At 43.6% G+C, this 22625-nt stretch overlaps 1 protein-coding gene across 1 annotated transcript in view; it reads right to left on the bottom strand.

The window, feature by feature from the left end:
* Snd1 (staphylococcal nuclease and tudor domain containing 1) overlaps window positions 1-22625 on the bottom strand; it is a 421942-nt gene that overhangs the window by 337848 nt on the left and 61469 nt on the right. Inside the window, exon 10 of the mRNA XM_052719698.1 lies at window positions 19800-19913. Within this exon, the coding sequence (XP_052575658.1) occupies window positions 19800-19913 (114 nt within the window). The remainder of the gene's footprint in view (window positions 1-19799; window positions 19914-22625) is intronic.

Here is a 22625-nt window from a genome sequence, read left to right as displayed (position 1 = left end):
AATGAGAAATACCCTTTAATTTGATGCAATTTAAACATCAACCAAGACACATCTTGGTGGCACATGCTGTCCTCTGGTTTTAGTGGTTCCGCTCGGGATGGGTCCAGCTCTCATGCCCACTAGCCCTGAGATTACAGCACCCAATCTCAGCTACCAGCTGCCCATCAAGTGAATCTCTTCCCTCAAGAGCAGAAAGAAGACCTTTCTGAAGTCCTCACAGGGCGACCTGCTGGCTAAGAAAGGTGGGGGTCTGACAGCTCAGGTTATCAAAGGGGCATTCCAGGTCCCTATCCAAAGCAACACAGGGAGTACAGACATTGAGAACAAGGTAACAGGCCAATAATTTCAGGGCATTAGACTTAATATGGAGAAAACCTTCCAAGAGTCTAGGGACACACTATGGTGATCAGTAATGGGGCTTTCAAAGAGGTCTGTGTTACCCTGAACTTCATAAGCACACAATGCTGTGTTGTTCATTAAAAGCAAAGTTTAGGAAGTGAGGAAATCTACTATGTTCCATTCTAACAAGGTCTTTGGCGATCAGTCCCCTATAGAAGGAGACTGCTTCAGCCTTGTCCCACGGGTATTAAAAGAGACAGCTGAGGGTGACATTAACAAAGGCTGAAGAAGAAAGAGGAAAGGCATGCCAGCAGGCCACCTTCCTCCCGCACTGGGCAGAAATCACTAATAACAGTCACTGTGGTTCAGCAAGCCTAGAGATCTGGTTTAAGCCAGCTGTTAGGCTTGTGAGGTGACAGCAGTTGTGTTTAAAGCTTCTTAAAAGATTTTAGTAAACATTTTAAAGAACAAGCAAACAAAAAATGAGCAGGTAAAGGACAAAGTGGGAAAGGACCCGTCATGGGGAGGTACTCTGTACAAGATGCATCAAAATAACAAACAAAATAAAAACAAGAACACTCAACACTTACATCCTTTTCCTTTGTTGTGTTTTATTCGTGTTCCACGGTACGATGGAGCTGGGGGTCAAACTCCAGGCCCTGTGCGTGCTAGGCAAGTGTTTCCACACACAACTCTACATCCTCTGCCTAGTTTTTACTGCTTGAGAAAGGACAATGGCACAGGAGGAAACACCCACTTACATATCCCAGCCACGAGGCAGGTGTTCTCAGGAGAGAATCAAAGCTCCCAGACAAGTTCCATAACCAGACGCAGTCTGCTTTTTAAGGAGACTACTGGTCCAAACTATAGGACGGAAAAGAGAAGTCAGGATGATTTCTCTCCTTCTTCCAGGGGAGACAGATAATAAGTGCTTCATAAGAAAAGAGCTTTCCAGAAGGGAAATATTTAAGTTCATCATTGAAGAAATGAGTGGCTATGACATTTTTATTAAAGTGTAAGTGAAAACTCCCCCTCAGTGTAAAAGAATATGACTTCTTCATACAGTTTTTAAGGTGGACTACTAAAGAGTATTTATAGCGGTAAGATTTTATTTGGTTAAGATACCAAAATTCTCAATCATGGGCCCTCACCCAGAGTTATTCCCACCAGGTCTCCAATGACACTAGAGCCATCCCAAACATGCAAAAAGGATGGGCTTCAGCCACTGCTGTCCATCAGAAGCCCCCTGAGCACCGAGGAGAACAGGAGAAGAAAGAAAGGGAAAGCCAGCTCAGACCCACCCGCTGGGAATGCTGACTCAGGAGATCTGGGACAGGGGTACTGATAGAGCTCCTCAGGTGGTTCTGATGTGCAGCCAAGGGCTTCGAACTTACACACTGAAGCATCCACACTTAACATGTTTGCTGTGTGTGGCTCAATCATAGTGCTACCCTGTAAATGCAGAGCAGGCAATACCCGGTTCTGTTCCTGATTTGCAGATGAGTTTCTGTATATCATAGCCTCTAATTTAGTGGTGTTGAGATGCTGATGAGTTCAAGGCTTTGTTTTTCATTAGTGTTTTACTGCAAACTGTGTGTGCTTTTTATTCCATGATCACGTAAAAACTAAATGCTTAAAAAATACCCAAGCTGCCCACTAAAGAAAGTGGCTTTTATCCATTCAACAAATGTTCGATGAAGAAGGAGAGAGGCCCCACTGCTACACACAAACATACACATAGAGGTAGGCAAGTTTCCAAAACAAGAGGCCAGTTATCCTCAGTACAGGAGAAATTACGGGAACCAGTTTTTCTCCAAACCTTAGCGCCAGACCTGAGGTGTGCACTTGCAGGCAAGAGAATTTCATTACGGGCAGCCCCGGGCACTGTCTAGTAAGAAGAGGTGTGGCTGCTTTGTGTTGGCAAATAAGGGAGAACAGCAGCACTGTGCCGATCTCCTAGCTCTCCAGCCCCTTGCTCACCAGTCTTCGGCCACCATGTCGTTAGACTTGGGCCAAAGGAGCTGGTCTCTACTTGCAGAACAATTTCTTAAGAGACCATCAGCAGCCGGGCGGTGGTGGCGCACGCCTTTAATCCCAGCACTCGGGAGGCAGAGCCAGGCGGATCTCTGTGAGTTCGAGGCCAGCCTGGGCTACCAAGTGAGTCCCAGGAAAGGCGCAAAGCTGCACAGAGAAACCCTGTCTCGAAAAAACCAAAAAAAAAAAAAAAAAAAAAGAGACCATCAGCAACTGCCTGATTTCATGTCCAGACAGAGGCGGGTGCTTTAGAACACCTGGAACAACCTGGCCAGCAAATCAGGCCAGGTGAACCACTCAAACACAGACAAACAAGAGGACCGAGTCCGGTTCGAGTGGTGCTTTTATTTCTACATCTCTTTTGTGCTGCTCCTGCTGGGTCTTACCCACTAATCTGCCCTACACTCTCCAGGCTCGCACTGCTCCTGGGTGGGGCATTTAGTTTGGATTTATTTCCATATACCCCGAGTCTTCCTTGAAGCCAGAAAGTACCAAGCAGGCCCTTGAGGATGCAGGCCAAGGGAGGCCAGATGATTATCACAGAAGAAATCATGGCGTCTGTCTGGGCCTCAGAAAGCACCCAGCACCAGGGAGAAGCAAGTTATTAAAAAGGACAATAAAATAAATAAATCAGCCTTCTGGGTTCACATAAATATTTCCCTAATCGGTAAAAGGGCAGTAAAGGGAATCTAGAAAGAGTGCCTAACATTTAATGGGCTTTAGGTAAAATATTATACTTTCCAAAAGTTACTCAAGTGTGGAGTGGACTCTATGAACTAAAATTACTTTTCCAAGTGACTAAGATACTAATTTCTTCTCACGAACTACAGAGAAGGCCCATACAAATGTCAAAATACTCTAAATGATCTCCAGCCCTGAGCTCATCTGGAATTGCCAACATGTCAACAGCACAAGGTCCTGTTCTTCTCATCAGAACAGAACCAGAGGAAGCCAATGCAGCTCCAAACTACACACCTGTGCACAAATTAAAACACCTCCCCTCTGCTTCCTGCAAAGTCCTGCCCCACTCCTACAGCTTTCTCTCCAGAGCCAGTAAGACAGGATGCAAAAAAAAGTCTATCAGAGGTGGGGGGAGGGGGTCACACTGGTGACTTCCTACAGTAAATCACTGTCTGTTAACAGCTCTTACCCACTAGCCTCATCTTTCTCTAGGTTTCTGTGCAGTGACATAACGATCATCTCTGAGGGAAGGAAGGGAGATAAGAAACAGTCCCAAAATGTGAAAACAAACTAGTAAACAGCTACAAGAGGGCCTCCCCTGCTGCTGCTGCTGCTGCTGCTGCTGCTGCTGCTGCTGCTGCTGCTGCTGCTGCTGCTGCTGGGCTTTCCAGATAAGGACATGAGCCCAGGGGAAGAGGCGAAGTAGGCACTGAAGTAACTGCAGTGCAGGCCTTAGCCAGAAGGGGAAGAGACTGCGCACAGTAAATACCAACCCTTTGAGAAAAGGCACATAAAAATAATCTGAGACAAGAAGGCAAATTTGAAGGTGTGAATGGTGTAGAGGGCCTGGGAGTGTCTTCTACTTACGACCACAGGTGGGTCAAGCACAGTGCTACAGTGACTTCTGGGTGAATTATTCTCAGATGCTCACTAGGCTCCCAAGCATCCAACCAGTAAAATTTGTCACAAGGGAACAACATGGAGTACAGAGAACACAGTTTACCTGGGGCTGTGGATACACGGCTGACTTCTGCTTTTTGTTATGATGGGAATTGGGGGTCACAGAGCCTTCAACACTGTGAACCAGCACTGCTTGGAAATCCTACATCACTTCTGGAGCTCAAACAAGACTCTGGGCAGTACTCAACATTCCTCAGAGACACAGAAGGGCTGTGGGGAGCACCATTGTTTCATTCCCACCCCCAAGAGGCAATATCCTCCTGAAGAGAGAGGTGAGCTATATTCCTTTAAACTAGCAACTGTGGTTGTAATTACTTTGCTGGTCACAAGTGCTATTATATGTTAATTAAATATAATTGCTTCACACACCTCTATGTGGGGGCGACTGTTTTATCACAATAGGATGCAGTTTAATAATCTGCAGTATAATTGTGCAAATTCAAGTGGGCTGAGACACAGCAATGCTGCAGGTGCACACATAAGCAATCCTATTCCAGCATCAGTGTTCCCAGCCAGGGCAGCAGAAGAGAGCAAAGGAACCCATGAGCAGAATTCCCGGTCTCCTGTACCCTTTATTGCAGAAGCGGCAAGTCTAGCCATTGAGGGCGAGGGTACTGCTGGCAGCAACCCCTAGGGTCTGGATCCCAGCCTGCTTCTAAATAACACAGGCAGATAAGGAATTACGTGATTAGCGAGTGTACTGCCAGCGGGACCAAACATCAGCTCCTCTGGGAGCATGCATCTGCAGAACAACGCTGCACAGTGTGCTCCAGAACAATCTGCCAGGGGCCACCTCTGATCTGCATGGACCTGATTCTCAGGCTTTCTACTTCAAGGCACATTTTCATTTTAAGTGTAAAGATATAATCATAAAAATTGGAGATAATTTATATCTCCAAAAATAGGCGGCAACTGGTTAAATAAATTATGGTACATCCATATTATTAAAAACTACATAACCATTAAAAATTCTGTTTTAGAAAATTATTTAAAGGCCAGGGGAAATGTTCTGTTAAAAAACATGAACAGAGACGCCAGTGAAAGGCCATGAGATATTAACAGTGGTGATACTTCCTCTGGGTTGTAAGATTTAAGTAATTTATATTTGCTCCTTTAAATGAGTACTATACATTTGTAACCAGGGACAAATCTGTAAAGTAGAGACTGCTGCAAAGATGAAAGCAGCGGTGTAAGGCTCCCTCCTCTACACTTGGTCACCGTGTGAAAATAATGATCTGATATTAAAGAGACAGTGACCTGTCCACGCACTCTCAGAGCACGGAAATCTCTTAAAAGGGACTAATAACTGAGACTACGAAAAAGGGAGAAGCCGGTCCACAGGGTTAGCCTTACTATCCTGAATGGTGAGGTCACTACCAAACAAGCCTCAGATGGGAGACAAGATAACTAAACAGACAGAGTGGATTGGGGCTCACTCGGTGTTACAGCATTTGTCTAGAATGCTCGAGGTCCTGTGTTCAATCCCCAGTGCCATTAAAAAAAGGGAGAGAGGGAGGAGGGCACCGAGGGAGGATTTGGTTCAACTCCTGTCCAAAGTTAAACACTTAGAAATACAAAGTAAGTTTCTTTTATACATCAACTATGCTGCCTTCAAAAACTGGTAATAGGAAATACTCTGATTTTGTAAAAAAAAAACTATTTTGAAAAAAAAAAAAACAAAACTATGTACTGTATTAAAGATAATCAGTTTCCACTTCTACAAAAATTGAAAAACAGAACTATAGAAAGATCTGTTCAGCACTGAGGGAGAGGGCCACCAACCCACCAAATCCACATCCATGTTCATGACACATGGGAAGGCAGGTAAAACTTGGCTAACCCACTTGCCAAAGGAGGGACCTCCAGCCAAGTTCAGAATCCACCCAATGCTGTGTCCTCATTAGTCTCACCAAATGGCGATGGATTTAACAAGAAGGCCAGGGCCTCAATCCCTGCCTGGGACATCCAGACACTTGCGGCCAGAACAGGTTTCCGCAGTATCTTGCAGCCTCCATTTTTCGGATTCCATAAAGAAATACTAACTTCCACCATAAGAAAGAGAATGTCGGGGCTGGAGAGATGGCTCAGTGGTTAAGAGCACTGGCTGTTCTTCCAGAGGTCCTGAGTTCAGTTCCCAGCAACCACATGTTGGCTCACAACCATCCATAATGAGATCTGGTGCCCTCTTCTGGCCCGCAGGCATGCATGTAAGCAGAACACTGTATACATAATAAATAAATAAATCTTTAAAAAAAAAAAAAGAAAGAGAATGTCCTTGGCCCATCCAAATATGCTAGTCTTTCTGACAGTGAGAATTCACATCATAAACAAGCATACTCAAAAGACTTTAGATCACGTCTTCCAGAGTTTACTTCACATAAGTCAGTGAATGGCTATCAGCATTTCTCCACCTCTAGCTAGAGCCCAGAGCTGAGCCCTGAACAGACCTGAGCACATCTCCAGTAAGCCCTAACAAGGGATAAGCTTTCCTTCACCTCGATCTTAAAAAAATGCCAGCCAGAACACTAAGCCCACACCACACACTTTTGTGCACATGATTCCAAAGGTTCTTTTTTTTTTTTTTTGGTTTTTCGAGACAGGGTTTCTTTCTGTGTAGTTTTGGTGCCTATCCTGGAACTCACTCTGTAGCCCAGGCTGGCCTCGAACTCACAGAGATCTACCGGCCTCTGCCTCCCGAGTGCTGGGATTAAAGGCGGGCGCCACCACCGCCCGGCCTCTTGACGGTTTGCTGGACTGTGGCCTGAACACTGACTTCTCTATATGTGCCATGTAGTTTCTTCCAACTACACAATGGCTATTTGCACACGCCAGAGCCGAGCCCATTCTTTAACTGTTCCTTCTTCCAGGTTTTACCAAGTCCAGCTGACAGAATAACATGAGAGCAAATCCCAGTCATCAGAGTAGTCCTTCATAAACCTTTCCTTTTGCTACCATGAAGTGAAATGGACCTGGAAAAAAACACTAGGCACGTAACCATCAGCTCCAACAATGTGTTCAGACTCTTCCCTAGAAAGCCTTGTTCTCAGACAGACCCTCCTGTCGCCTTTCACTGGCACCTCGGGCACATTTTAAGTTAAGAGCACCATGTCTGGTTGGCAGTTGGCTCTTAACCTTGGAGATATGGTAGTGCTTATATAGGAAACTACTTCTAAATCTGGCTCAAAAAAGAAAATTGGCATTGTCAGAAACCAAACTCCTGAGAGACAGCTTTGGTAAACACCCACTCTTCAACTGCTACGAGAAACTATCTAGAACAGTGCTTCTCAAGTTGATGTCTAGCAGCTGTGAAAAATGAGCATTCTGGGCCCCAGTCACAGAGATTTTAATACAAGGAGTTCAGTACTGACACCTTAAGAAAAGCTGATCTGGCCTCCTTTCAAAGGGAGAAAAGCTCAGCCAGAGGTCACTGTGAGAACTAAGGGCACACAGCTGTGGCAGGGAGACAAGGGCAGTGGCGGTCAGTGGCAGACCCTGAATACACACCGCAGCTCTACTGTTCAATCAAAATATATGGCACCAGCAGAGATCCACTTAATCTTTGTCCTCAGAGCAGTCCCGTGTAAGCCCAGAAGGCTTGCAGCTCATTTGCAGTAAATGAGAAGCAATAATGTTGGGTAGCCATATTTGCAGTGAATCTAACGTTAACAATCAGATGATCTGCCCTTGTAGAACTCTGCATCAGGGGATACCTTAGAAGCACACATATGGGCATCAATTTTCTAGCAGGGAAGGGAACAGAGGTAAAAAAGATATGGCAAGGTCAATCAACAGCCAGAAACACCAGAGTCCCTAATTCAGAACATGAGGTCAATTCAGGGCCACCAAGATGCTGAAAGATCCCTCAGTATCCACAGATTGGCTCTCCAGGACACACCATATCACAACCCCCCCCTTACATGGGGGGAGAGGATGGGGGGCTTAAGATGGTCAAGCCCCTCTAAAATGGCAGACTAGACTATTTGTATGCTTATTTGTTTAAGAAATAATGGCACGCATGTGTGAAGTCCTGGATTTGACTCTTAGAATAAGAAAATCAGTGCATGTTGAATACAGATGCATTTTTTTTCCCCAAAAAATTTTTCCAATGCACAACTGCTTGCATTCAATGATAGGGAGCCTTCAGTTACAAAACTCCAACTGGATATATGGGTGGGAGAGTCAACACTGTGTCCTTAGACTGCTATGGCCTCTGTGTGTCATGGTGCATGTAAAACCGGGTTAGCTCTACTACCACAAGAAGCTTTACATCCTTGAACTGGCCAAGCCAACCCACAACAATCAAACATAACAGATCCAAGATGGATTTGAGATAGAAGAAGAAAAGGAGAAACAGAAGCATTAGTAACGAGGACTATGCAGCAGAGAAGAAGAATGGAGGTATGGTGTAATCAGAGGGGAAGGAGCCAGGCAAGGTGGTACAGACTATATCCCAGCATCTGAGAGGCCTGAGCAGAGAGTTCAGGAGTTCAAGAACAGGCTACACAGCAAGACCTTGCCTCAAAAAGAAAAAAAAAAAAAATCACTAAGACCAAGGAAAACGGATTTAAATAAAAAAGTGGAACCTGCCGAAGGCCTGCTCCCTCCCACAGGCATCAACAAGGCAAACTTTTCTAACAATTGAAGTTTTGAATCCTTACCACTAGTACCAAATAGCAAGTTTGAAGGCTGCCATTAAAACAGCTAACATGAACCGGGTGTGGCAGCACATGCCTTTTATCCTGGCACTCAGGAGGTAGAGGTCGGAGGATCTCTATGAGTTTGAGGCCAGCATGGTCTACATAGCAAGTTCCAGGATAGCCAGGGGCTACACAATGAGACCCTGTCTCAAAAAAAAAAAAACACCAACATCAAAAACAGCTAAAATGAGGACCACTCTGCCTTGCCACACACACTCACTATTTAAAAGCAAGATTCCTGCCTTGAGAAGCTGCCTCCTTAAACCAGTATCTAGAAATAACAGCCAGAGACTACATCAATGAAGACATCAACTGATTTAATCTCCAGAAGCAGTACACCAGTCTTGCTTAAATGACACACATGTGTAATTCTTAGAATACAAGATCGCAGAGCCAGGCGTGATGGCGCATGACTTTAATCCCAGCAATCAGAAGGCAGAGGCATGTGGATCTCTGTGAGTTCGAGGCCAGCCTGGTCTATAGAGTGAGTTCCAGGACAAGCTCCAAAGCTACACAGAGAAACCCTGTCTTGGAAAAACAAAACAAAACAAAACAAAATACAAGACCACATTAAATAAGCAGTTTAAATGTTGTTGCTCAAGAAAACTAGAGGACCCCAGGGAGGTGGTGGCGCACGCCTTTAATCCCAGCACTCGGGAGGCAGAGGCAAAGGCAGAGGCAGGCGGACTGCTGTGAGTTCAAGGTCAGCCTGGTCTACAAAGTGAATTCCAGGAAAGGCGCAAAACTACACAAAGAAACCCTGTCTAAAAAAAACCAAAAAAAAAAAAAAAAAAAAAAAAAAGAAAGAAAGAAAAGAGAAAAGGAAACTAGAGGACAATTTTGTTGTAGCCCCTTTCTGAGATAGTGGATTCCTGTTCAAGAAGCTGCTCTTTCTGGCTACACCCCAGCAAGGCATGAGAGGCAACCTAACATCACTAAGAATTCCTGACAGGTTCGTGTGGCATTGAGACAGCACCAAGGATCTAAGAGCCACACAAAATACGGAGAGACAGACTGCAAGAAGCCCCTCTGCAAGGCCCACTCATTGGTACAAGAGCAACAATCTGCCTAGACTGTGCTCACTAGGAGTGACTTTCTCATTCAAATACAAGGTACTATTTCTTATTTTGCATAGGGAAAAAGGCATTCCATGACAGAGACTACATAGCAAGTGGACTGAAAAGACCCACACCTGGGACAGGGAAGGTGATCCAAATCAAATGGAAAAGAAAGCAATACCCACACTCACATTTGCAGAGGCATCTACAGAACAAACTTTCTGAGAGCGAGGAGGTGAGAAGAGCAACAATCAGGACACAACCTCTGAGTCTCCCAGCAAGGGAAGACTCAGGAAAAAGGGGAGCATCTTCCTACCTGAGCACATGCAAGCATATTCCTGACACAGAGAGAGAGACCGGAGCTAAACACTGTGGTTCTAGCCCTCAGGACACATTTCTTGCCAGGTGAGGTGGCTAAAAACGAAAGGCTACAGGGTTTTAACTTCACTGAGATTCACATTCGCCAGGTTCCTTCAGTGGCACCAAAGACTAATTTCTAGTCTCTAGGGTTGGGAAATGGCTTTGCAGCAGGTACTGCCCTCCTCTACCTGCTGGTCTTTATGGTATCTTACCCTGAGGAATAGAAATCTCCCAGAGCCCTGCTATTTCTGGATCCAGGCACCCCAGAACTAAGTGAAACTTCACCTGCAAACAGGAATGTCTGAGCTAAAGGAATCAGTTACTCTTCTGAGAGGACTCAAGTACAGAAGGAAGGAGGAGTGAGGCTAAACGCTTTCAGAGAGAGGAGGCGGCGCCCAGAGCACTCAGCCGCTAAGCCCCAGTCAAGCTCTGACAGAAAGGCTCCACAAGGGCTCCAGCAGCAGGCAGAACTGGGCAGCTGAGCTGGTGCTGCAGCACACACTAGAAGGGACGAGCAAAGCACCACGACAGCTTCTGTCCCCTTGTAAGAACAAGTGACTGAAAGGAGCTGCTTTGACTGACGTCAAGTCTCCCTCCTCTTTAAGTGCTAACTGGCCTAATAATCTGGACATTCCGACCAGTCAAACCAGCACATGGCACTGTGCGTCAATCTGTCACGCAGAACCCAGTGTGCTCTCTCCCATCAGTTGCATTAAAAGGTAAAGAGGGTCCGATAAGAACAGGGTAGCAAGTATAGTCTGCACACCAACTCATGGGGTCTGGGCCTAAAGCCAAAGCCTGAAGAAGCAGGAGGCCGACAAGGGAGCCCTGGGTAGCCACATACATCAGCAATCCCTTACCAAGCTCCACCTACAGCTCCTGCACACCAGTCATTCTAAAACAAGCCATCCAGCTGGAGAAGCAGATGCTAAGCAGGCTCCATATGAATAAGAACAAGGCTTTCTCCTAATTGCAGCCCACCTTATAAAAGGCAGCCACACACAGAAAGAGTCCAGCCCACCTGGTCATCAGGAAAACACCCTTTGGTCGGCAAGTGGCAGCGTCACAGTTAAAGGTCAGTGCCCTCTGCCCATCTGCAGCAGCAGATTATGAACATGGAGCTGAGATGGGAACTGAGAATGCAGGCAGACATTATATAACTGAGTACCAACTATATGCTAGGCAGTTAGTCTGCAACAGACTTGAAGAAATGAGGAATCTACATGACCCAGAAAATCAAACTGCATAGAGACAGAAGAAAAAGAAGAAAGAAAGGGAGTGAGCAAGCAGAAACTAGAAATTATAAGCTTCTAATATGCAGATTTTCCAGACTGCATTGACAGAAGTAGCAAACTCTGAGGACCAGTGTGTAACCAGAAAGATCATGTGATGCTTCTGCCTAGCCTTACCAAGTGTGCCACATAGTTAAACAAGGGCAAACTGACTCCAAGCAGAGATGTGAGAAAGTAAAGACATCGAGTTTCTAGAATGTCTTCACAGCTAAACTGAACAGAGATCCTGTTGGGAAGAAGCCTTATACCAAGGTGGACATAAACAAGACACTGAGCTGAGCGAAGGCATTCGTACCCTAAACCAGCCGGGCGCATGGTAGTGGGTGAATTAGGGACTATAAAATTTGAACACCCTAGAAAATGACTGCAGATTTTCAAAGAAAGGCTAAAATGAAAAGTGACACCAAAAATACGCCTAACCAATGGGTCTGTCATTTGCTAGGGAAAAGAGAAGCATCTGTGTCCTTCAGCTTCCCTTTCTAGTCTCAGCTCTGAAGAGCCTCTGTGCAAACAGTGGGGTGACCCACTGCTGCTTCATCCCTAATCCATCATTCTGCTGGAGGTCCACCTGCATGCGCGCGCGCACACACACACGCACGCACGCACGCACGCACGCACGCACATCCCTGAAATTATAAACATCTTGTTAATTAAAATAATTCCTCAGAACCACAAAGTCTATAATATATGAGGAACTTAAATGTTTGGTTTCTAAACAGAACAAAATTCTCCCAGCCCAAAGCTAATTAGCCCACCAAGAATTGAAGCCTACAGCTCCGGCCTGCAAAAATGCAAAGCATTGGATGGCTGCACTAAACTTGCCTTGAATATAAATGTTACATTTTTTAAAAAAAGTAATTTATCTAAACACAGTGTAGGTAGTTCTGCAATCAGCACCTCATAAATAAAGAGAGAAAGATGACGGGAAAGCTCTCTAATTGATTTTAAAATTAGTTCCAGCAAAGAAATAATCTGACAACTAACAAGGTCGAAACAGGAAGGAAGGGAAAAACAAAGCATAGCCCTGAGTAAAAAGTCCACCTAAAGATGTCAATGAATCAGCACACCTGAAAGGAAGGCGGCTGAAAAGGCTGAGGAAGAGCAGGTGTCTGAAGAGTCACACAGGGCCTGCTCTTCACAGACACTAAAGTCCTGACATTAACCCCCGGGGTGGATTGAACCCAGGCTGCACTGTGCTAATGGAATACACATTAAGGGAAACTGTACAGGGAGAGGCAGAGCTGGTCACACAGAGGCAGAAACTAGACAGAAACAGGGTGGGTGGGGAAAAGAAGGAGCTGCAAAACTCTAAGCCAGGTGTAAACTACCCAGAAAAACAAGCGATGCAATTAGGAGGGAGATGGGCAACAGGAAAGCAGAGACTCCTGGGACTTAAGCCCAGTCCATGGGTCCCAGCTGAAAAGACCTATCAGAGGCAGTCCAGGGATTAGCAAAGGATTTAGAGTGGGCAAAATGATGCCCCTCAAAAGCAATATATGGAATTAAGTCTTATGCCTCAGCATATGGGATTTAAACATTTGATAATTGGCTACTATATTCATAGTACTCTACAAGATTCTGAAAGAGGAGATAAAGATGAGAAATGCCATTCCTGGCCTCAGCAGCATTCAGACTTCACAGCAGAAAGCAGGCATGCACATCAACAAATACTACGGGATATTGGAGAGCAGGAAAGGGCTGTGTGTATAGAAGTCTCTGACCTAACAGGACTCTTAAGAATGGAAGCAAGACAGAGGGTGCATTAAGAGGTCAGAGAACGGTAAACGATGGTGCCGCCAAGTCCAGAAACAACAGAGAATTACCACAGCTCAGTGGCACTGAGAAGCGGGAAGAAACATGAACACACAGCATGAGCAAGATTTAGATAAGTTGAAAATGTAAAACTGTGTGATTGTGATGATTAAAGGAACAGAGAAGAGAGAGATGGGCTGAAAGCGGTAAATGTACAAGGTTCAGAGGATTAACCACCAAGACTCACTAGGAGATTGTTAAAATCCTACAAAATATAATCTGAAAGAAAGAGGCAAGGGGATCTCAAGCTCAAGGAATGGAAAGAAACTAAAAAAAAGCAAATCAAATGCAACAAGATGGGCACATGCTGTCTTTTCTGGTTTAAAATACACTGAGAAAGATCAGTGGAGTGTACATTTTAGGAAACTACTATCTGCCCAGATACCAATGTCTTGACCTAATCACCTTGCCCATCAGTAACCCTCCAGCTGAGCAGCAAATCGCAGCAATGTTTTAAGTGATGGCACCTAGATATTAATCTCAGGACTTACACATTCTGGAATCTTAAATAGGTGAGCTATCATCTCCTAATAGTAATTTTTTTCAGCCTCCAATAAAGGAGGTTTCAAGTGTTCATCTCAAAAATGCCCAGATCAAACAATTTGGAAACGGGTACAGAATGCCTCTGCCAGCACTCTGACACATTCTATGTCTTTTGATCACACTGCCACGGTTCCCAAAATCTCTTCACTGGAAACCAGTGAAATGCTACATCCATTTCAAAGAGCTTCTGCTTGTCTCCAAGGTCCTTAATGCCAAGCTGCAGTCCCTCTCTAATTTGCTGTTTGCCTTATGCTCCCAGTAACAAGCCTGCAATCACAGTCAGTGGTTTATTGGTTTGCCCCTACTTAGCTTGGGAACTCCAGCCCCACGGTTTTCTCTTGGCAGGCATCTTACTGGCCACATGGTCTGTGTGAGGGTCCAGAGGGACTAGTCACCTATCTTTCAGAAGTCAAAACCAGAAGGAATAGTCTGGGAACCACTTGCAATTGTGTCTAAATGGCAGAGCATCCCAGGGTCCTGCACAACAATGAATTTATCAGAACCTGAATCAGCCTTGCCTCTGACAAAAAGCCTTCAAGAATCCCAGGGCATCCTTGATAATGCAAATACCTGCCGTTCCTCTCTACCAACTGCCTGTCCAAGAGTCCCAGGTGGTACAAGCCTGAGAAAGTCACCCAAAGTAAAGGCAGCAAGGATACAAGGAGATTAGAAAGACCCTTCAGTGGCCAGGTCTGAATGTTTACGGGCCCTGGTGTGAAAGAACCTTTGTGGTGAGTTCACAGGGAGGAGGCTCAAAGGCAGGGAGCGGAAGTGACTAAATACCAAAAGCAGTGGGCTACCAGCTGGGAAAGCAGCTACCCTTGGATATGCACACTTGCCTGAGTACCAAGACAGAGTCCAAGGGGGAAAAGGGAGGGCCAGCAGTGCTGCACAAAGGATCCTGAGAAAAGGTTCTGCAACCAAAAGCAAACTTGATCCACTAAACACCTTGGGGCTGGGCAAAGGATGCACCTACTTCTGAGGTAAATTTCAGCCATCTCTCTGTGCCAACTACAATAGCACTGCAAGCGCAGACTTCATGAGGGAATAAGTCAGCCCCTTCACCGGAAGCCTGGGGGCTGTTTCCTTTGTCATTAACACTCCAAGTGGAACATAAAGCCCAAGGCGGCTCTGGGCGATGGAGCACTAGGCTTTCCAGTTTCAGATCAAAGCCAAAAGCTCCCTAGGAAGCCCTGAGATTGCACAATGTACTATCTCCTTCAAGGCAGCAGCTGGAAAAGCCAGAGCCTTTCCCTGAGACTCGGCACTTACTTCTTTATAGCAAACAACTGGATAAAGCAAGCTCTGCCTTTGGAGAACCCCTGATACCTGTGCAGATTCAAAAAAGCATCACATGGGAGTTCTAAACAGACTTTCAGCATGAAGGAGTGTCTATCACCTAAGAGCTGACAATGGATTCACCTGGAATAATCCAGAAGCAAGACCAAGACTTGCAGGCACACCCACCTGAATGCTTCTGAGGAAATACTACATATTCTTGCATTTAACCCTCCCATCACACTGTCCACCAACAAACCAAGCTCCAATCAAAACACAGGACCTGTCTGGGCAATCTAGGAAAGGCTTTGGAGGGGGAAAAAAAAAAAGTTGCTCTGATCTGTGTTTTAAGTGCTTCTCCTAGCTCCAATTAGAAAATCACCAGAGAGTGGGAGGGGGAAGTATACAGTTAGCCTTGGGCAAAACCTTGTCTTCCTGTAAAATTTAAGAGATGGTGCAAGAAAGAGGAATAATCCAATTTTCCTATTACCACCACCCACCTGGCAATTTCTAGATGTCTCAGAAGATCTGTTTTCACCAATGTTTAGCTACTAAATGTTTAGCTACTAAATATTTCTAGGGAAGGAGGAAGAGAATCGGTGAAGAGAATGTACTCCAGTTTCCTAAAAGGCAACAGTCCCATTGGGTCCTCCTCTGGAGCTCAGAAGGCCACCCCATGGCAGGAACTGCTTCAAGGCCATCTGCCTGCCCATCACAATGCTCACACCCAAGACTTCTCTCCTGGAATCCTCCAGCTCTGCATTTGCATCCTCTCCCATATGGTTCTTTTACTTGGACAGGGCTCATACCATAAGCTGCTGGGTTATACCTTTCTTTATTTCAAAGCCACTGACCCTCAAGAAAGTACCTGGTAATTAGACAGAAGGTAATTTCCCAAGTGCATGCCTGAAGGCCCTGTACAATCCATCCACCACAGACCTTCATCCCAAACAATCCTCATGCATTCTGAGTTTCTGCAGTCACACGGCCACTCCTCATCTCCCAAAAATACACCATCTTTTCCTTTGAGATTCTACCAGATCTTATTCTAACTAGAGCAGGAACATATTCTTGTGCAAGCTGTATCTTACACAAGGGCACCTAGCCAAAGGGACAAAGACAGAACAGGAGTTGAAATTCAGTCTCTACTATGTGTGCCAAGCACACGTACTGACTGGCCTGAGGCTTCCTAGGGAAGGGACATCCTTTTCTAACTGGCACTAAGGTACTAAGGTACCAAATGAGCTAACACAGGTACTAGCCTCCAATAGCTCTACCTTAAATATAGTTTTTATTTTTATATATTTACTGAAACAGGGTCTCTCTATGTAGCCCTTGCTGTCCTGGAACTCTCTATGCAGACCAGACTAGCCTCAAACTCACAGAAATCCACCTGCCTCTGCCTCCCAGGTGCTGGGATTAAAGGCGTGTGCCCCTATGCCTGCTTCTACCTTGAATACTTGATTAGGCTTCCTGCCTGTCATGGGTACAAACACTAGAATGTAGTAAAGGAAACTAGAAACTTAAACTTAGCGTATGTCTACTCCCCAGGCTTCACACGTCTATATAAATTATAGTACCACTGGGAACTAGAGACAAGTTTTCTTCCTACACCAATACTGTAAATTTTTGTTAACGTTAGAATAAATGTAGAAGAGAATCTTGAGCTCTTTGTAAGAGCTCAGGGGAATTCTTTAAGGAGAAAGGCAAATACTCTGAATCCTGCAGGACCAAGAGGGACTTCTGGAGTAACAGCTACAGTTCTCATTTGTCATACCATTCTCCCCTGGGTACTTGGTCAATTAAGGCTTATCAAAAGAAAAATCCAGAGCTACTCCTTATAGATCAATTTTGTACAAATGTAAATTACTTTCATATCTTGTAAATCAAATCACTGACATTAAGAGTTTATAAGTCTAAATACATCTTTCTCCTCGGCCTAAAATTCCTCAAGACAAAACCTAAAAAACTTAACATAAAGTCTTTGACATATGACCCTTACTTAATGACCAAGCCCATTTGTTTTCATACCCTAGCATCTAACTATCTGCTAGTCTATTCACGGTTAAACAAAATAATTTCAAGTTCATCATAAGGCCCTCATTGTGTATCCCTGAGCTGTGCTGTCCATACAAGTAGCCACTAGCCTCATGAAGCTACTTAAACCTTGAATGATGCTAGAAAGAACTGAGATGAGGTATAAATGTAAAATATAAACCAGATTTCAAAGACTGGGGATGGGGGGAAGGAACGACAATGATCTACTTCATTAATGTTTTAGCATTCATTAAATGTTGATATAATATTTTGGATATGTTTTAACAAACATATATGAAAGCCAATATATTTTAGTCTTTAAATGTAGTTAACTAAAATTTAAAACAACAAATATAACTGGCTTGTGTGGTTTGCAAGATAGGCCTTCAGTGCCCTTCCTCTCAAGTGCTTACTTCATGTTTTTGAATACAAACGGTTTCTCAGGGAAACAGCAGAACAGCCATCATGTTCAGGGGGTGCTATATCACTGACCTCTAATAGGATCAATCTTCCAGAGGAATTTAATGAACAAATAATGACAATCAGTCCTTATTTCTCTCAAAGCCATATGTTGCAGACTATTATAGCTAAGCCTTGCTTAGAACTTTCTTAAAATGGAGTAAGACCTCAGGAGTGAACAGAAAGAGAAGGGGGGTGGGGAGCAGAAGAAAGAAAGACATAACTCATTTTGGTAGGAAACAAGAAATGGTATAATCAGAATTCAGCCTGAGCTTGGAAAACAAAAAACAAAAAAATCAACAACTGCCCATCAGCTACTAGGCTAAGAGAAAAGTATCTTTCACTAGCTGAGGAGCTCCAGGTGAACCTGGAAAAACTTGAGTTCCCAGTAGGTTAGCTCTTTCTTCAGAAAACCTATTATTTCACCTAAGCTCAACACCACCCATCCCCTAAAAACTGCTTAAAATCCAGCCACACAGTCTACATTAACATAATGCTTTGGCTAATGATGCAGACATAAAAATTAACATTCAAGAATTTCAAAGTTGTGGTTGCTGTGGGAACCTTAATTCCAACTGTAGGGCACAGATGCAAAATCGTGGACGACTCCCAATCCTGATCAAATTGGAGATGTATATTTACTCTGTGCAATGAGGCACAGCTACAGTCACTGAGACAACCTCATTTTGGCATTTCTAAGCTTTCATGCATTTAAATTCTCAACCTTACCACGGTACTGTTGGCTGCATTAAATTGCCTCCTCTACAAAGAAAAAAGAGAGCAAATGAACTGATTGGCCAGACATTGAAATCACCCATCCTGTATGTGTTTTTTATGCATGATCTGACTCAAAAGACAATCATGATATTTTGATTTTACTCTTAAGGGCTGTCTATAAACTCCCACACAAATGGAAACAGGGTTTGAAGCTCAGCTTGTAAGTGCACTACAACACGTGTGTGCACAAAACAATGGAAGAGCAAATTTCACATCTTTAGAACCACAAATGAGGTAAATAAAAAAAAGTGGATAATCCATAACACTAACTTCACTCATGATGTTTAATTTCTAAAAAGTGCCCTCTGGCACTCGCTCTCGCCAAGGGCCTAATTCTATAATCAGTCAACATAAACCCTTAGGTTATCAGAGGGAAGTACCAGGAGCAAGAGTGATGGCCTTAAAGCAAGACATAAGCAAACCCAAGAAAATACTCAACCTCTATCCTCATCCCTACCACATCAAATCTCAGCATGATAGGAAGAAAATCATCATGAAATCTAACCACAAACTACCGACCTACACACTGAAGACCAACTCTTGCTGGAATTTCATCCAAAGCATAATTTCTTAGAACTGACATACACACTCATGTCATATAGTCAGGCAAGCACTCATTCAGCCCAAACTTAGCAAATAGTACAAAACAATAAAAATAGTATAGTTAACAACTGTAAAAGGTAAGCAGGTGACCCCAAGGAGCATATACATACACACTCATTTTTTTTTTCCTAAAGCAAAAACATAAGGAACTACCAAACCAAAATGACCACCAAAAACAGGCCCTGTTACCATGTAAGTCGGGTACGAAATTTCTCCATCTTATTCTCTCAGAACTGTTAAGATCTTCTTCAAATAAAATTCACCCACTATCTGAAATATTCCCAATCCTAACTGCTCTCCAGCTCCCAGAACTATTGAAATGGAGTAGAGCAGAGTAGAGGTTTGGGCTACAAATATAAAGGCATAATATCTGCAGAATGTCAAAGACTTATCTCACCTTTTGTATCTGTCTGTGGTGGCATTTTCACATCTAAGTATTATATTTAACCAATTTTCTGGCTTCTCTACTTGAACCTTCCTGAGTGATTTCAATGAGAATGTCCCCCCTAGGTTCATGTATTTGAACACCTGGTCCTCAGCTGGTGGCATTATTTTGGGGAAATCTAGGAGACACCTTGTTAGAAGTATGTAACTGGGTGTGGGCTTTGACATTCCAAAGCCTCATGGCATGTGTGCATGTTCTTATACCCCGACCCCAACTCCCGACCCGTGTGTGCAGTCAAGATGTGAGCATCCAGTTCCTACCAGTTCCTACCGCCGTTGTTGCTTGCTGCCATGTTTTCCACCATGACAGAATCGTGTTCCTCTAAAACCATATGGCAAAGAAACCCTTCCTTCTAGAAGCTGTCTCAGTCATGGTGCTTCTATCACAGTAATAGAAAAGTCACGAATACACTTCCCTGTCTCACCTGTACGTTGTCTCCCTCCAACCTCGGTGGGCGGATGCTCGACAAGTGGATGGTCTTGTAGACTCCAGAATTCAGCTTCACAACAATGGCATCAGCATTCAATACCTGCATCACCTGCAAGTAAGAAGGCAACAATGCTTAACTGGCTTCAAGGGTCCTCATCACACAGCAAAGAACCAGCCACCACAGGCAGATACAAAAGGTGAGATAAGCAGCCATCTGTGGTAATCAATTTCCAAAGACCTTATAATAATCTCTTAATAAGACAGAAGCTGTTTTATTCATAAAGATGATCAATTTTATTTCTTGTGCTTAACTGTAGAGCTGAAAAACTAGAAATCTGAGTCAGGTGTGATGGTTCACACCTATAATCAATCTCAGAAGGTAGATGAAAGAGGACCACTATGAGCTTGAGGCCAGGGAAGGCTATACTGTAAATTCCAAAATGAGACATCCAGGGCTAGACAGTAAAAACTCTGTTTAAATAAGAATAAAAACTTAAAAAATCCAACACATTAAATCCAGTCTGTACTGAAATTTTTCTTGATGCAAGTCTAAAACTAAAAATCAAAATCCTACCTTCAGAGGCAAGGGTTGGATTAGAAAAAGGTGAGAAAGAATCTAAACAAGATGCCCCAATAAAGAGCAGAAAAATCAAAGACAAGTGAAGGACGAAAAGAACTGTCATTTCAGCTCAGGGAAGGAGCTGCTTAGCTGTTAATCTCACAGCAGAAACACTAAATTGCTAAAATATTACCTCAGCTACTCTACAAGCCATCTTTTTAGAATGCTTCTATGGACACATCTGATTTTAGAAACCAAAAATCATTAACATTGCACCCCACTCTCAGCTGAAAACGATTAACTTCCAGTCTGGGATACAAGGATATCTATTTGAAGGGCAAAAGCACAAATATTCTTCTGTGAAGGTTAGAACATCCCACCAGTGTGTACAGAATAAAATGCCATTCACACTGGGACAGTATCACATCATGGCTATAACCAGAACCTGTAACACGGCCAGTAGTCAACAATCCACCCAATTATATCCAGACCTTGTTGTTTCAAGGCTGTATGGGAATTTTTTTCTTCTTCTTTCTTTGCAAGCATTACAAGGTAGCTGCTGACTACAAAATATTGTTCCCATCCATTCCATCTGCAGAGTGAAAATCAGACTCTTCTATGCTTCAATCAGGCCCCCATCAGGAACCACCAGGTGGCTGAACTATGGGGTCAACTGCCACAAAAGGAGGGAAGACTGGCAAAATTCCTTTCCTCTTTTATGCACGAAACAAAAGCAGCTAGACAGTTCATTGCCATGATGGACAGCACACTGTGAAGTATCTTAAAGGAGGCCTATTTCTTGGAAGGCCTAAGATTCTTCACCACAGCATATATTCAATTATTTGCAGACTCATCCAAAAACAGCTATTCTCCACCTTTACAAAGAACCAGCCAATCACATACCATAAACAAACAAACAAATATATATATATATATATATATATATATATATATATACATAAATAAATAAATAAATAAATGGATGAAATAAGGAATACTCTAAGGGACAATCTTTAGAACAAGAAAAAACAAGTTAGAAAATAAGCACAACAAGAAATGGCAGTAGCTAAGTACCATCAAATAGGAAGAAGGAAAAAGAAGCCAGTCAGAACCAAGCTGTGTGTCCCTCCATAGAAGGCTGACTATAGCTGGCAGATGGAAAGATCTGAGTTTGATCATTATGAGTAATGGAAGTCACAGGAAGAAAAGCCCAGCAGTCAGAAAGATAATGAAGGATCTAACCCAGACTAAAGGAAATAAGGAATTATTATTTATCTGCCATACGTTAAGATTAACTTACAACTCTGAATGCAGCAAAAGACAATGTCAAGTGATCATAGTCATTTTACTATATCTGTATAACAGATTTGAGTCAAGAGAGCTAAACCCTAAAACCCAGAAAGTCAGAACCAAAAATTCTGGCCAGAGAAACTTCAAGATCAGAGGCAATAAAAAATATATATATATAACATGAAGGCAAACCAGGACCAAGTTAGGGCTGGTTATCAGAACTGGGTAGTACCAAAAGGTATAAGACCCTCCAAATCCAAGAGCTTTCTACATAAATAAAAAGCCCATGAGGTACTTAGATACTGCCTAGAAGATACAACTAAAAAAAAAATAGATTCAGTTACAGAAACCAAAAGAGAAAAATCTTATGTCTGTTACCATCTAGACATATTAATGCCAAGAAAAGCTCCTCATGGCAATAGAATACGTTCCCAAGGCTATCAAGAGTGGACAACAGGCCCCAGAAGAAAAGGTCCAGTGACCTGTCTCTCTCCTTCAAAGGGATGAGGACTGATGTGACAAGAAAACGGATGACAGAACACCTGAGGGATGTGGGCTCCACCATTTGTGCTATTCTGCTCTTCTAACTGCAAACCAGGGAAGAAAAGACTCCTCTAAGCCATACCAAGTAAAACAGCCACTATACCAGTTAATAACTCCTTCGAAAGGATACCGAAAGAAAAACATCTTCAGGCATCTCAAATGCACACGTCTCACAATATTTCCAAAATCTTACTCTTGGACAGATCTGTACTTCCTCTCAAACTCAAATTAACTCTTATTAAATTGTCAGTTGCCAAAAACATACAGAACTTCCCCATATTAAGACATAAGGATATCTTGACAGCCCTGGCTTCCAAGCATGCTCAGAGAGCAATGACACCAGGGGAAGTATCACAGTGTCACACCTTCACCCTGACTCCAGAATGTGAAGATCTAAGCATCCCCTGTGACAAAGCTGGTGTTCGTCAC

This window comes from Peromyscus californicus, unplaced genomic scaffold (genome assembly GCF_007827085.1).
Source record: "Peromyscus californicus insignis strain IS unplaced genomic scaffold, ASM782708v3 Scaffold_6__1_contigs__length_162567912, whole genome shotgun sequence".
Taxonomy (NCBI): Eukaryota; Metazoa; Chordata; class Mammalia; order Rodentia; family Cricetidae; genus Peromyscus; species Peromyscus californicus.
Note: the sequence above shows the minus strand (reverse complement) of the source record. Positions and strands in the feature narration are given on the sequence as shown.